The sequence below is a fragment of the Anolis carolinensis genome, chromosome 3, assembly GCF_035594765.1.
Source record: "Anolis carolinensis isolate JA03-04 chromosome 3, rAnoCar3.1.pri, whole genome shotgun sequence".
Classification (NCBI taxonomy): domain Eukaryota; kingdom Metazoa; phylum Chordata; class Lepidosauria; order Squamata; family Dactyloidae; genus Anolis; species Anolis carolinensis.
The window spans coordinates 105,170,038-105,186,635 of record NC_085843.1 but is presented as its reverse complement, the minus strand read 5'-3'; the positions used below and the strand labels follow the sequence as shown (position 1 = coordinate 105,186,635).

The 16,598-nt window shown below is 36.2% G+C and overlaps 1 protein-coding gene across 7 annotated transcripts in view; it reads right to left on the bottom strand.

Moving 5' to 3' along the window:
- Positions 1 to 16,598, bottom strand: part of nlgn4x (neuroligin 4 X-linked) — a 307,442-nt gene that overhangs the window by 74,438 nt on the left and 216,406 nt on the right. For all 7 annotated transcript variants that reach the window (XM_062974322.1, XM_062974323.1, XM_008107131.3 and 4 more), the window contains 1 exon segment: positions 4,029 to 4,214. In XM_062974322.1, the coding sequence (XP_062830392.1) occupies positions 4,029 to 4,214 (186 nt within the window).

Here is a 16,598-nt window from a genome sequence, read left to right as displayed (position 1 = left end):
AGAGGAAGTACATCCTAATGAAGAGTGAATTTATTTCTGTTCAAACAAGAAAAAGCTCTTAGTTCATTTTTTCCAATGTCCCCCCCCCAATGTGTGTGTGTGCATGCAAGAGAGAGAGAGAATGAGAAAATTATTGCTTAATTATAATGGTATACATATGAGAAGTATACATTCCTAGGTAAGTAAGTTTCACAAATATATACTACGTGAAGCAATTTGGTACTTGGTGCCTTCAGCAACCAGGAAACCTTGCAAGAAGGCACCAAGTACCAAATTGCTTCATGTGATGAGGAAGGGGTCTGCAAGCTACTTAAGGCCTTGCCACCTCGTCACATGCCTCTTCAAGCTCTGAACGTGACTCCATCTTCAGTGCAGCATGAGCTTATCTGGCCATTTTAGAGTAAGGTAGGAATTTTCTGCCATTTTATATTTACATACTGGGGGACTTGGACAATTGATTAAGATGGTGTCTATAAACAAGTTGTTATTGGCAGGCAATGTGAAGTTAAGAGTTCAGTGTTCACCTTGGAAATCTTTTAGTCTAGGATACTGCTCTGGAGTAGCTTCTAAAGGTCACAGGATTTGTGACCTGGAGGATTTTTGAAGGAGATATCCTCAAGATAAGCCTGAGAATTTTTCTTTCTCCGGTAAGTTCTTGAGCTTCAGTGGGAGTGCCTAAAGTTTGCTTTCCAGTAGAGGGACAGCTGAAAAGCAACCCACATGGTTAGATTGCTCTCGATGCTCAGGTGATTCACCTGAAGGAAGACTGAGGGGGTTCTTCTCAGCATGGAAAATCCTTACTTTAATATGTCCCTTTAATATGGTCCCCATGTAAAGGACAAGGATTCCAGCAATGTTTTATATCAGCCAAAATGTTTGCTTGTTGAATTAAAAGCTTGTCAGCCAGTAAAGAACTTTGAAAATATTTGAAAGTATTTGAAGATTTCAACCAATCCCATTGATGAAAACTGGTGAAAAGGTCAGGCTAATGGACAGAAGACACTTCGGGAAAGAAAATGCTTTATAAAAGGGGGCTTTGTCCCTAGCTAGTTTTCATTGTCACACTTCTTGTAATATTAAAATCATATTATATCCATATTCTGAATGAATAGAGAGATTGTAACCATGAAAACATACAGTGATGTCTTAATACCCCATTTACACACACACCAGGCAGCTATCTATGGTGGTGGTTGCAATCAGGGCTGGCCCTAGGCAATTTTCAAGTGTAAGCAAACCGTATTTTGGTGTGTCCCACCCCCCCCCCCCCAAATGCAGTGAGAGTGGAAGAAGAGAACCATGGAGATTTCCCCAAAGTGCCGGGCCTTGGCCAGAGGGAGGAGTTTCCTCCCTCTGGCCAAGGCCCAGCTAGGGAAATGCGGGACACACTGCTGCTTAGCAATGTGCCCCGCATTTCCCCAAAGTGCCAGGCCTTGGTCGGAGAGAGGAGTTTCCTCCCTCCGGCAAAGGCCCGGCCTAGGGAAACCTGGGGTGCGTTGCTGTTTCCTAGAACTTTTGTTTGCCCGCCTCTCTCTCTGGGCACTGTACTGGGTGCCTCAATAGCACCTCCAGGGGATTGGCGCCTTCTGCATTTGCGTACTTCGCTTACTGGTCCATCCGCCCCTGTTTTCACCAGTCTCTGTCTTCCTGACTCCTAGCTGGCTTTGGTCACTTTAGACAATGAGAAAATATCCTATAGATTCTCCATTTATGAAATTATTCCAACTCTTATTTTATTTTCCAGGGTTATTTTGAGAAACAAGCCTTTGAGCTCATAAGCAAGCCTGAGTCTGGTCAGTTTCAATAGCACATATAAAGTACTTTACTGAACCAAGCTTTATGATTGAGGACTTGGCCAGAATTACAGCCATAAGCAATCATTTACTCTTTGCATGAATGACTTGCATAAAGAGAAACTGTAACCCCCTACTCCATTTCACAGAAGCCATACATCATATATCTGGAAAAAAGGTTAAGCTAAAATCAGTTTAATAGGCTTGAATTTTTTCCTGGAACCTCACTTTTCATTACTTGGATGGGCATTTCTGCATTTAACAACTGACTAGATTAATAAAATAGAGCATATCTACATTTCCCCTTCTAAAGGATTTGGGAATTGGGATCAGATTCAGTGGCACAGTGAGACTTCATTGCTATGCTCCATTGATGTGAAGCCACCCGAAGCTGGTCTAAAGCTGCTCTGCATCACTAAAGCATATCACAGCTGCTGGATTTTTTAAAACCTATCCCAGATGAGTTAAATTTCAAATGAGGGAAAAAAGAGATAATAATAAAAAGCAGCACATGTTTGGGATGCCTTATCTGGCAAAACTATATTGTTCGCTATTAGAAAATATGTAGTTTAGGAGTTTCAAAATGTTATTAGACTGCAATTAGCAAGAACTCTTGTCTGGTGACATTCTACAAAGTATTCATTCACTTCTTTGAAGAGAAATAGAGTGCTACTGAGTTAGCTGAATTGAAAGGGAGACTTGATCAGCAAGGGATTCAGAAAGAAGGCTTTATTCAAATGGAACACACTGCTGTTCCCACTCCTATTGCTACTTCTAGCATAAGTCATTGTATGCATAAGTCATTTTCCTGCCCAAGTGATGAGAATCTTCACTTAGTATACTCACACATGGAAGAATGAATAATTTCAAACATTCTCTTCTCAAATATGTTTTGCAAGTTTAAAATGATTTTCACACTGCAAAAAGTGCACACGAAATGAAACTTTGTGCAAAACCAAGAAAACATTATTTTTCAAAAATATCACAAAACAATCTGGAGACAATTTACTATTTTCTTTGAAGATATGTCAGTATGTCAAGAAAGTCCCTGATGACAAAACTATTCTTAAATAATTTTGTTATTCCAGTTATATAAATATTATTCACATCACTGTAATGATTTGCAAATCAGATTGATAAATGCACTAACATTCCAACTAAAAATAGCAAATAAATAAATAAAATAAAACAGGCTAAAACATTATTATAATTCATTAAGATCAGGTAATATATTGCTCTTTTCAAAATTTTGAACACTCTTCTTCAGAAGCTGTACTACATATATTATGACTAAAATTATTGGAGACCCCGGTGGCATAGTGGGTTAAAGCCTTTTGACTTGAAGGTTGGGTTGCTGACCTGAAAGCTGCCAGGTCCGAATCCAACCCAGGGAGAGTGCGGATGAGCTCCCTCTATCAGCTCCAGCTCCACGCGGGGACATGAGAGAAGCCTCCCACAAGGATGGTAAAACATCAAAAAAATCTGGGCATCCCCTGGGCAACGTCCTTGCAGACGGCCAATTCTCTCACATCAGAAGCAGCTTGCAGTTTCTCAAGTCACTCTGACACGAAAAAAATGAGTAAAATAAACTAAAGAAATATATGCTACATCATTTGAGAATCCTTGATTGGAAGAATCCTGGACTAAGAAGAATCTTTGCAGTTCAGGTCTTGATCTGTGCAAAATTGGCATATTTATGCAAAACAGCATTTTCTGCACAAGAAAGAAAATTCTGCAATATTTCTCACAGCCAGATAAATATTGGTAAAATTACTGCTTTTAAAAGTACAAAATCAGTAATATGGTCCCTACATGCTTATGAGATGATGGTGTGGTTTTCATATTTTGCACTAGATCCTAGTTCAGAATGCATTCGAAATGCAGTCTTATGAAATGTTGATTACATTATTCTATGTAAGCACCAATTAAGGAGTAGCAATTAATGCAAAATTATAGAGAGGGAAGTGCATCATGCAAAGCTTTTGTTATTATCATGGTGAGTAAATGTTATGTGCTGCAAGACTGAGATGTTCACATTTTCAATATGTTTTTCCTGACTACAATTACTTTTATGGTTCATGGTAATTATATTATCAATTGCATACAGATATTTTTTCAAAAAATTAAAAATCTAATGATTGATTTGATATCATAATGATTGTAGATATTATTTGAAGCTTCTACCGACTTGCAATTCACTATTAAATTGTAACATTTAAAATTCCTTGTATTTACCTTCTGAATAATGAGATAGTGTCAACAGGCTAACACAGGATGCTCCTGCTCCTGATCCAAAAATAGTAACTCTTTTGGGGTCTCCTCCAAAGGATCCAATATTTTCTTCAATCCATCGTAAAGCCTGGATTTGGTCAAGCAACCCATAATTGCCTTTTGCAGCTTGGTCTCCAGTGCTCAGAAAACCTGTAAGAGGAGATGGAGAAGAAAGGGACAATTTTTGGTTACCACTCACAAAATTAGTTGTACCATTCCATTACTGTAAATATTTTCTCTCTTCCTCCAGTTATGAAAGCTAATACAACTCTAATGTAGTCAAATATCTGTAATACAAGTTTCAAAAACACTCATTTTCCAGTTTAAAAATTTTCCTTTAAAAAAAACAAAAAAAGAAACAAAAGCTGTTAACCCTGTTAATATATTAGTAATATTTAAAAGCTAGTTTCAGAAGTTAAAAAAAAAAGAATGGCCTTTTTGTACTTCGCATATACAAATATTCCTTTCAGAAGAAGAATTCGGACACCAGTTTTCTACAAAGGGTAATTATTTGTTTCACTGAAATCCATGGTCTAAATCAAATTGCTAGTTCGAAGTAGACCAAACAAATCAAACACTGGGGATATACATCAACATTTATGTGCATTCTAGTTATTTAATAGGCCAACTTTAGCAGGAACTGGCAAGTGGATTAGACACAGTTGTCTTTTACTTAACTTTTTTTTCACCAAAAATGTTATATAAGTATTCCACACATTAGATTTCAAAAATATTCATGTAAAATGAATGAATGAAACATTCTTCAAATCAGAGAATCACTTATGGCTAAAGCTCCTTGCAACATGAAAAATAAAATTGGATTACAATTCATGTTTGCTGCTATATATACAGAAAAAGAGGGACAAACTGTCTAGTGAGAAAAGAAAAAAATGATGATTAAATCCCACACTTTAAATATATACAGACACAAATAAAACCATTTGTTAAATGTAATAATACAGTGGATTTCTATGAAAAGAACTAGATGAACTTATTTTGCTTTGAGCAACAAAACACAGAATTTATCCGATTGTTTTTTCGAAAATATTCTCTCTCTATATGTGTGTGTGTGTGTGTGTGTGTGTGTATTCTGTAAGCAAAACTTACAGAAATTATTCAGTTAAGAGCGGGTGAATAGATAGCTAGATTGCTAGAGAGAGATTCTTCTTTTCAGCCCATGTGAACTTTGTGTCATTATCAAATTTTAGGACTGAAGTGTGCATTTTGGATGTAGTCTTGCAACTGAAAATGCCATCAATAGCATCTAAACTTATGCTTAGCCTTGTTTTAATGAAGCATTACATTAGTTTCTCCTGACTGGAACCATTTGGATATTACATTGCTTCCAATGGCCAATATTACAATTTTGTTCTTTTCATCTTCATGTTTGGTCTATGGAACAGACCTTATCTCAACAAATCTTTTAGAGATGCTGTATTTGTATGGAATGCATTATGGTGGGTGGAAAGATCTATCAAACTTCCAATTGAAATATATGTAGATATCAGATATTTCTTATCTCTCTTCCATGAATCCAACAGAAAGCAGATCACAAAAAAGATGTACTTTAGTTTAATTAGTTTAAGCAACATATTCTGAGACCCCATGGTACATACAAACTACAAGAACAATGTTTTCTAAAGCAGGGCTTCTTAAACTTTTAAAACTTTCAACCCCTTTTTGCCCAAGACATTTTATGTGTACCTGGGTATATTGGTATATAAAATAAACATCCTTCTGGAATACGCGGAGGGGCTGGGAATTGGAGGCACTGTGCTGCAGTAGTTTTGGTTGTATTTCTCTAACAGGTATCAGATGGTGGCATTTGAGAATAGCTGCTCTGCAAAAAATGATCTGTTATGCGGTATCCTACAAGGTGCCATTCTATCCCCAATGCTTTTTAATATTTACATGAAACTGCTGGGACAGAGCATCTGTTGGCATGGGGCAGGGTGTTATCAGTATGCTGATGACACCCAAATATATTTCTCCATGCCTTCAAAAACAACCTCAGCTAAGGATATTGTTTCTCCTCTGAATGAGTGCTGGGAGAAATTATGAGATGGATGAGGAAAAATAAATTGAAGCTGAATCAGGACAAAACAGATGCTTGCCATCAAGGGTCCTAATTTGGGGATGGAGGTGTGTCAACCAATTCTGGATGGGGTTACACTCCCCCTGAAAGACTGTGTTTTCAGCTTGGGAGTGCTTATGGATCTGTCTCTCCAAGTAGATGCGACTGTCAGGAATGCTTACTACCAGCTTCAGGTGATATGTCATCTGCGTCCCTACCTAGATTTGGAGGACCTGATGATGATAGTGCACACACTGGTAACCTCAAGGTTGAACTTCTGCAATGTGCTTTACATTGGGCTACCTTTGTACCAAGTTTGGAAGCTTCACCTGGTTCAAAATACAGCAGCCAGATTGGTTACGATAACATCTAGGAGTGAACATATTACACTCCACAGGCTGCCAATTAGTTTCCGGGTATGTTCCCTGCTGCATCTTTGTTGCACTTCCACATATGCATTATTTGGAGTGTAATAGATTATCTGAAGAGCAGAATTTTGAACTCATATGAATAAACATAGATACATATATAGAAGACAAAACAAAACAAAACAGAATAGATTAAAAAGGGGTACTATGGGGGAATTGCCCCCCCTCTTAATGCATTTTGTGCTTATGAACGGAAATAGCTGCAGAAGTTGTGTTCAGAAGATACTAACAATCCATCCCCATGATCCACAAAGTCTTACTTGTTCTGAGATGAATGTTTTCCATCTTGTCAAACTGTCCATGTTATACTTCCATTTACACTTCCATGTTAAATAAGGACAAGCTTGTACTAAACAAAACAAAAATGTGTCTGCTTTGTAGTGTACAATCTTTTTGTATAGAATTGAGAAAACCAATATGTATCCATACTTGACCCCAACTATTATTAATGTCTTTGAATCCTTCTATTTGCTCTCTTGATTCTGGTACATTTTTCAACTGGTTCACACAGTGTTTCTCCATTTCCAGTAAGTATTACAGATTAAACTAGGTTAATCCAGTTAAGTCCCACATTAGTAAAAATCAGGGAATGATCCGAAGTCTTCTGTAGCTTTGAGACAGAGTGGCCTTGAATTTACCTGCCAGTGTAGATATGGCCTGTATATTTATTTGTTTCTTGAAGAATACTTGAAGAATGTCCTATAAGATGTAGTATTTCCCTCATCAGAATGAGTTAGACATCAATGAGCAATGCAATTATAGTTCTATTTGCAGCACTGTTGTTGATCCTGGTCAGCTTAGCCATGGTTAGCTAATGACTTAAAATGGGTTGTTGTGTATTTTCCAGGCTGTATGGCCATACTTCAGAAGTATTCTCTCCTGACGTTTTGCCCACATCTATTTTTGGGGTGCCAAGTTTGGTATTTTTGTATTTCCTCATTTAATAGTTGCAAGCTTACTCATGAAAGTTGTCTGTGCTTTGCAGCTACGGGGCTTCCCTTACCTGTCAGCAAAAGAAAGCACCTGTAGCTCCAGAGGTTGTAAGATATTGCACATATATAAATTCCACTGTCTTACTCTAACCTTGAATATGCTCACTGTGCCTTGGCTATTGGTTGGTTGAGTATGTTTTTATTGTATTTTATATGCCTTGTTTTTACATGTTCATATGTTTTAAATGCATTTTGTTGTATTTTATGCTATATCTGGGCTTGGCCCCCATGTGAGCTGCCCCGAGTCCCTCCGGGGAGATGTGGCGGGATATAAAAATAAAGTTATTACAGTAGAGTCTCACTTATCCAACATAAACGGGCCGGCAGAACGTTGGATAAGCGAATATGTTGGATAATAAGGAGAGATTATGGAGAAGCCTATTAAACATCAAATTAAGTTATGATTTTACAAATTAAGCACCAAAACATCATTTTATACAACAAATTTGACAGAAAACGTAGTTCAATATGCAGTAATGCTATGTAGTAATTACTGTATTTACAAATTTAGCACCAAAATATCACTATGTATTGAAAACATTGACTACAAAAATGAGTTGGATAATCCAGAACGTTGGATAAGCGAATGTTGGATAAGTGAGACTCTACTGTATTAAATTATTATAATACTGTAGACAGACACATCTTTGGAGCTACAGAGGTTCCCTTGGCTGCCAGCTGAGGAAAGCCCGTAACTCCATAGGGTGTAGGAAACAAGTCTCACCTGCCCCTGCCCTTGCACTGCATAATAGTCACCATCACATAAAAGCCACTTTCCCCCTTTGTTCTAAAATTGGGGTGCGACTATTATGCAATGAAATATTATATTTGCCTGCCCAAGAAATGAGATCTGCTGTGTGTCTTTGTTCCTCGGTGTTCCAATAATAAACTCAATAAACATGTGGTGAAGACAGACTAGGCCTCTTCAACCATGGCATCCCAATTGTAGAAAACCCTCCCCTTGGAGGCCTGATTGGTGCCATTACTGATTTTGTTTAAGCACAAAGGAAACACTTTATTGCCCATCAAAGTATTTGGGGCTCACTGATTTCTCTCAGATAGCAGCAGCAGCAACAACAACAACAACAACAACAACAACAACAACAACAACAACAACAATGTTGATTAATACCCTACTTTTTCTCCACAAGGAGACTCAAAGCAGATTACATTAAAAACATTTAAATACCATTCGAAATCTACAAATATACAAACATTAAATCAGAATTAAATATCAATGGTTTTAAAAATTCAGTTTAAATCCATAAAAACATATTCAAAGCTAAAAACCACAACACTCCCTGACTTGATATACTATGCATAATATGTATAATAATATACGTAGTTAAACTGCTTTAATCTTTTAAATCAGGTTTAACTCATAAACTGTGTTTCATATGTTTTTAGTTTATTTGCAGTATTACTAGAGGTTTGAAATGTTTAATCTGTTACATTTTACTTGCAAGATGCCCTGAAAATTTGTTGATGAGAGGAAGTGAGGTAGAAATATTTTAAATAAATAAAGAGAAAAAAAATCAAGCCTGAACATGGATTAAAAAAACAAAACAATTAAACTGAAGCTATAATGAGATTACATAACTGGCTTGAAAATATATTTATACTGTACTAGAAAAAGCAGAAATCAGTAAAATGAGAGACTTTTCCTGCCATTTTAAATAATTATTTAATTTAACATACAAACTTCAGACGACAACAATCAGACTGTACAGAAACAGAGAGAGTAACAAGGGTACATGTTTGCACAACTAACAGAAGACAATAGGTTAAAATAGAATATATTGAAACACTAAACCTATAACACTAAGTTAAATAAACAGAAGTGAAATGTTACTTCCAATTAGTATACTAACTCTGTATTCTCCTTTTTAAAATAATAATTCTAAATTTGACTTTAAATGTGGTATTATTTTTGCATATAATCAAATTCTATGTATTTTTCCATCTCAAAGGATCACTGAGCTCCATTCTTTTTGAAATATATACATGCAAATAATTATAGTTTTATATAACACTAGCTGTGCCCGGCCATGCATTGCTGTGACGTTGTGTGGTGGTGTTGGTGAGAACTTGTTGAGGTAGTGGTGGTATTGAATGTCTGTTGTATGGTTGTCTTTATGTTTAGTATGCATTTGGTTGTTTGTGTACTGTGAAAGTGGTGAGGGTAGAGGGGGTCTATGTCCCTGTGTAGTATTGTATAGTATTTATACGTTGTGTGTTGTGAATGCTTGGATTGTGTCCTGCTGCAAAGTAGAAAGGGTTGGGCTGGATGGCCCTTAGGGGTCTCTCCAAACTCTTGGATTCTATGCTTCTATTATTATTATTATTATTATTATCATCACCATCATCATCATCATCTTCATCATCATTATTATGTAGAGGCTGGATGGCCATCTGTCAGGAGTGCTTGGATTGTGTCCTCCTGCATGGTAGAAGGAAGTTGAGCTGGATAATCCTTAGGGATCACTCCAAACCTTAGGAATGTATGTTGTTGTTGTTGTTGTTGTTGTTGTTGTTATAATAATAATAATAATAATAATAATAATAATTATTATTATTATTATTATTATTATTATTATTATTATTATTATTATTATTATTATTGAGAGGCTGGGTGGCCATCTGTTGGGAGTGCTTGGATTGTGTCCTGCATGGCAGAATTGGGTTGGACTGGATGGCCTTTAGGGGTGTCTCCTAACTGTCTGATGCTATGATTTGATGTGTATTATTATTGTGCAGATATTGGATGGCCATCTCTCAGGAGTAGTTGGATTGTGTCCTCCTGCATGATATAAGGAAGTTGAACTGGATGATCCTTAGGGGTATCTACTAACCTTAGGATTGTATGATATTCTTATTCTTATTATTATTATTATTGAGAGGCTGGGTGGCCATCTGTTGGGAGTGCTTGGATTGTATCGTCCAATGGCAGAGTTGGGTTAGACTGGATGGTCTTTAGGGGTCTCTCCTAACTGTCTGATTCTATGATTCGATTTGTATTATTACTGTGCAGATCTTGGATGGCCATCTGTCAGGAGTGCTTGGTTTGTTTCGTCCTGCATGGTGGAAGGAAGTTGAACTGGATGATCCTTAGGGGTGTCTCCTAACCTTATGATTGCATGATGTTCTTCTTCTTCTTCTTCTTCTTCTTCTTCTTCTTATTATTATTATTATTATTATTATTACAGTAGAGTCTCACTTATCCAACATAAACGGGCTGGCCGAATGTTGGATAAGTGAATATGTTGGATAATAAGGAGAGATTAAGAAAAAGCCTATTAAACATCAAAATAGGTTATGATTTTACAAATTAAGCACCAAAACATCATGTTATACAACAAATTTGACAGAAAAAGTAGTTCATTACACATTAATGCTATGTAGTAATTACTGTATTTACGAATTTAGCACCAAAATATCATGATATATTGAAAACATTCACTACAAAAATGCGTTGGATAATCCAGAACGTTGGATAAGTGAGTGTTGGATAAGTGAGACTCTACTGTATTATTATTGAGAGGCTGGGTAGCCATCTGTTGGGCGTGCTTGGATTGTGTCCTCCATGGCAGAATTGGATTGGACTGGGTTACCACGGTAATTATTTCATATTACAGTAGAATCTCACTTATCCAACATTCGCTTATACAGTGTTCTGGATTATCCAACGCAGTCTGCCTTTTAGTAGTCAATGTTTTTGTAGTCAATGTTTTAAATTCATTGTGATATTTTGGTGCTAAATTTGTAAATACAGTAATTACAACATAGCATTACTGAGCATTGAACTACTTTTTCTGTCAAATTTGTTGTATAACATGATGTTTGGTACTTAATTTGTATAATCATTACCTAATTTGATGTTTAATCGGCTTTTCCTTAATCCCTTCTTATTATCCAACTTATCCAAGGTTCTGCCGGCCTGTTTATGTTGGATAAGTGAAACTCTACTGTATATTTATAATCTTATATTATCTGCTTAGAACTGGATTATATGAGGCCCCTTCTACACAGCTGTATAAAATGCACATTGAAGTGAATTATTTGGCAGTGTGGACTCAAGATAATCCAGTTCAAAGCAGATAATATAAGATTATAAATGGGTAATATAGCTGTGTGGAAGGGCCTTGAGTCTACACTGCCATATAATCCAGTGAAAATCAGATAATCTGTATTTTATAGGCAGTGGGGAAGAGGCCTGAGGCCTAACTGTGCCTGTCCCCTGGGCTGAGTAGGTTGCTAGGAGACCAAGTGGGCAGAGTTCTAACTGGCAGCAATTGGATAAAACACAATTATTCCTCTCCCTCTAATTAGGACTTTATTTTTCTTTTCTTTTTGTTGTATGAACGTAGAGGCATGGATGAGGGGTTGTGTTGCCAAGTTTAGTTTTTCTGGGATGTGTAGTTTTGTTGTTTTGTCCTAGGCCGAATTTTTTTTATCCTTTTATATATATAGTTAAATCCAGAGCATTTAGTACAACAGTTGTAGGATTATTTTCTCTTGATTTGTTTTCCTTAATATTCAATTATAGAATGATATGCCAACACATAAATGAATCCCATCAATTCAATGGGTATATTCCAGTTAGGCTTAGCAACAGAATTCAGGCCAGTGTTTTCATATTGCCTGTTTGTTCACCCTGTATTGCAGTTTTATTGCTGTTTGATTATCCTTATGCATTCAATATCGAACAACAACATCATCAACAACAGAACATGTTATATTTGCTATAAACTTGGCATAGACTAAGTGCAGCATAATGTTGTTGGTTAAACTAGAATCACACAATCCCAAGGTGATAACCAAGCCTTTGGTTCTTGGCATTTTTCTGGCAGAATTCCACTTAACCAATCCCCAAAGATCTGGCTATACCAATTCCACTGTAAACCCTGTTCCATCATTTCCTTCAACTCCCCACTGCCACCTATCAAAAAATACACAAAACACAAAAGATTTTGCCATGCTACCTGCCACCATCCTATGTACTCTCACAAATGCTATATAAAGCTTCCTATGTGAAAATCCACAAAGGTACGCCATGACCTTGTCATGGTTTATGTGGTTTAAACAGTTCTTCATCTTGATGTAATTTCCTTGCTTAGATTTCTATTGCAAGTATAAAAATAGGGGAGAGAGGTCATCACTGTTTCACACCTCTCTGTATTGGAAAGATTTTGTCATATCTCCATTTATTTTAAATTTAGCTCTTTCTTCTGTGTATATGGCTTGTACTCCATTAATAATTTTTGACATATCTTAAGTGCTTAAGTAGTTCTATAATGGAATTCCAATTTAGTCTGTCGAAAGCCTGTTCAGCATCCAATAGTAAATTTTCCCCTTTTTAACTTTTGCATTTTTAATGTGTTCAATTTTATTTAGGATTATCCTTATATTTAATTTGCCTTCCAGGTTTTTGTTTGTGTGTGTGTGTGTGTGTGTCAGGAGCAACCAGAGTTGCTCCTGACAGGTAAAAAGTCCAGATAAAAAGTCTGCTTGATCAGATTTGATCAAATTGCTCAATATTGTTTTTAAACTATTTACAAATATTGATGTAAATATTTTATAATCTATATCTAGCAATGAGATAGGTCCATAATTTTGAACCAATTCTTTGTCTTGATTTTATTTGAGGATTAGTATAATGCTGTCCTCTTTTCATGTCTCTAGTACTTGATTTGTTTCCAGTACAGAATTCTTGATATTTTTTTTTTGTAATATCGGTGTTATTTCATCATTCATCATCTTGTAATATGTCACCATATAGCCATTTGGGCCTAGAGATTTATCTGTCTTTAAATTCTGAATTGCCTCATTGAGTTCCTGTACCGTTATCAATCTGTTCAGTCATTCCTGGCTTTTGACTTTTTATATATTTTACTACTGCTTCTGTTGGGCCTTCTTCATTTTTGTACAGATCCTGGTAAAAAAATTTAAGATGTTGTTTTATCTTTTGTTCTTGTTTAGTTTCTATGTCTTCGTGTTTTAATAAAATTATATACATATTCACATCGTTTTTATTTTATTTGCATGTCATCTGCCTTATTTATTTGCATGTTGAAAAATTCTTCTTACTAAATTTTAGTATTTTGTTCATTTGTTACACCAAAATCGCTGACGCTTGAATTATAAATAATTTTAGTTCTTCATCTAGCTTTTTATATTTTGGTGGTTTATTATGTTCAAGTTCTTTTTCTTTAATTTCCAATTGAATGTTATGTAATTTGGCTTATTTCTTAATAAAATGAGAGTCTTGTATTTACAAGATCTAAGCAGAGGTGTTGATGACCACATCTCTCAGAGATCTCTCAATGGTCTGCTATTCATAAAGTCATTATAAGTCAAAACTGACAACAACAAATAACAGCAACAAATTTTTTTTTTCTGGATTTAAGTAGATTAGACTTACAAAGCCTGTAGAGATTTGGATGTATTGGAATTGAATTCCAGGAGACTTTGGTTCAAATCCTCTCTTAGCCCTGGAGACCCACACAACTTTAGAGGAAAGGCAATGGCAAATTCTCTCTGAACAAAAAAACCAAAACTGTGATAGGTTCACCTTCAGAATTAACTTGGAAGTACAGAACAGCAACCACCACTGAATTGAGTTTATATAAGTGCTTAGTCACCAAGTTCCCTGATTCTTTTTATGAGTCTACTCTGGTTGGTACAAACAAATAAATTTAAGCCATAAAATATTTTCACCTTGATATATTTGTGCTATGCAAAAAACATGTACTTCGTAAAGAATGTATGCATTGAATGCATCTTTGTTTCCTTGAGAACTTCATTCTAAATTTCTAAACAATTTGAAACATATTTAGCCAACCTTCCCATTGTATTTTGCAAATATTTCATTTAAAAGGGACTGTGAAGAGTATATGTTTCAAGGTTATGGGTTTACAAAAGAATTTACAAAAGGCCATGACAGCACAAATTCCATGCCTCAATCCTGTGACTGCATTGCAAAGAAAATTGTATTTTATTTTCTGAATTCCTTCAGTTCACAGCTTGCAGTTATATATGAGGTTTAATTTGCAGTAGAGAAGTTAGTACAAAATTGCTGGTATTAACTGCAGCTAAATTAGACATGGCAGGTGCTGGGTTTTAAACTTGCCTACAGAGCCAGCTGCACACTGTGACAAAATGACACAATATTTTGCTTTCCTGTGCTGAAAGGGAACCAAAGTTGTTTTCTCACTTCTCACTGGCTATGCTTATTAAAATAGCCATAAGCAAGAAGAAAAGAAAGTGAAAATTCATTTCATTATTAGATTGTGGTTGCTGATAGTCCAATACCCTGCCATCCATGAGTAGTATCAATATCACTCATCTCTCTCTTTTGAGATAATTTCTTTTTCTCTTTCAATTTAATTTGGTTTTATTCTTTATTTTATAGGAGTCCTATAAAAATAAGTTCTTAACTGTATGGTTATATTGACCATGAGAGTCTGATCAGGGCTACCACATCAAAATAAATTTTGAGGGTAATCAAGAAGAGACAAAGACACGGGTCTATAAGGGGATGTATTGGTGATCAATGGATACAGTTGGTGCTTCACACTAAATAAAAATCATCACTTTTACTACCATAGTACACTTTCAAAACCATGGAGTACTGTCCTAGTAGCCACTATGCTTTTTAGCTATGTCTGTACCACTTCACACCTCGAATTACATTAAAAAAAGATTTATATAGTTTACCCCAACCATTAGTGAAAGAAAACTCCTATATGTCAAAAAAAATACATCAAATTATGAAATGATTTTACAAAACAATTTTATTGATCAGCTAATTGGCTGATATATATCAGCTAATATAAATACAACATATAGTATACATCTAGTCTGGGTAAAATTATAAATATACAAGTACAGGGATAAAAAATGGGGGTGGCCAAGATGTAACTAAATGTACCTTAATCTTAGGTATATACATCAGATGTCCTCATTCCCCTTACACTGTATACCAGTCTGATCATTATACTCTAATCTCTTTTTATATGCTTTAGACAGATAAAAGGCAACTTTTGTTGTTGAATACATCAAATTCTTCTCCTACCCTTCTAGACTTGAGAAGCAGAGTGAACATAGTAAAACCCTACCTTAATTGCCCATCATAGCCGAGAAAGAAGAGAGTGAAGGACTGCTAGCTTCTCTGCATTGTGGGATCTGGTATGATATAGGTAGAATATGTTGCTTAGAGGCCTTATTCTATCTCTCTGCTAAAGAACTGTGTTTTCCTCTGTAGACCATCTGCTGCATTGATTTACTACAATAAAGCTTATCTCATATCAGTAATTTGGGCCAGTTTTGGTATTAAAATGAAGAAGCCAACCTCAAACTGCAGACAGTTCCAAGTCATAATAGCCAACTTTAACCTAATGTTTGATTTAAGGATCCTGACATGTTTGGACTCACATAACTAAAATCCCATTGAATTGTAAGGGCTGTTTCCTGAGACAAAGCTACAGCAGTTTGATCCCACTTTAATTGTCACTGAACTATCCTATGAAATCATGGGTTTTGAAGTTTGATAACTTACTAAGAGCTCTCTCTGGCAGAGTGATTTCCTGTACTTCAGCACTACAGCTCTCCCAGCAGAGATTTTTATTGGGTTTTGATTTACCTGGCCTCCTGGTTAACAAAAGGGCTCCATAGATGCTCCCGTGCTGCATCAGGGCAGCTCTGGAGAACAGTACTCCTGTTTATTTCAGTTAGTGTATATGCAGTCTAAACACCTCATCACATGGAGGTCCAGAAGCCTGGGGACAGTGGGAAACAGTGGGAAAAACTGGGGCAGTGCCCAGCTTTGTCCCCTTACCATTGTGGGTCATGGGCTGCCATCTTGTGATGTTTCCATGCTGTCTCCAGCGTCCTTGCGTGTCATCTCTGACTTTTTCAATGAGAAGATGGGTAGTCACCTAATTCCTCAGGGCTCCTTCTTCGTGCACTGCCAGCATGGAGCCCAATGAAGCCCTGCCAGAAGTAGCCCTGTGTCCTTTGATGAGCTCCAGCAGACTCTGTC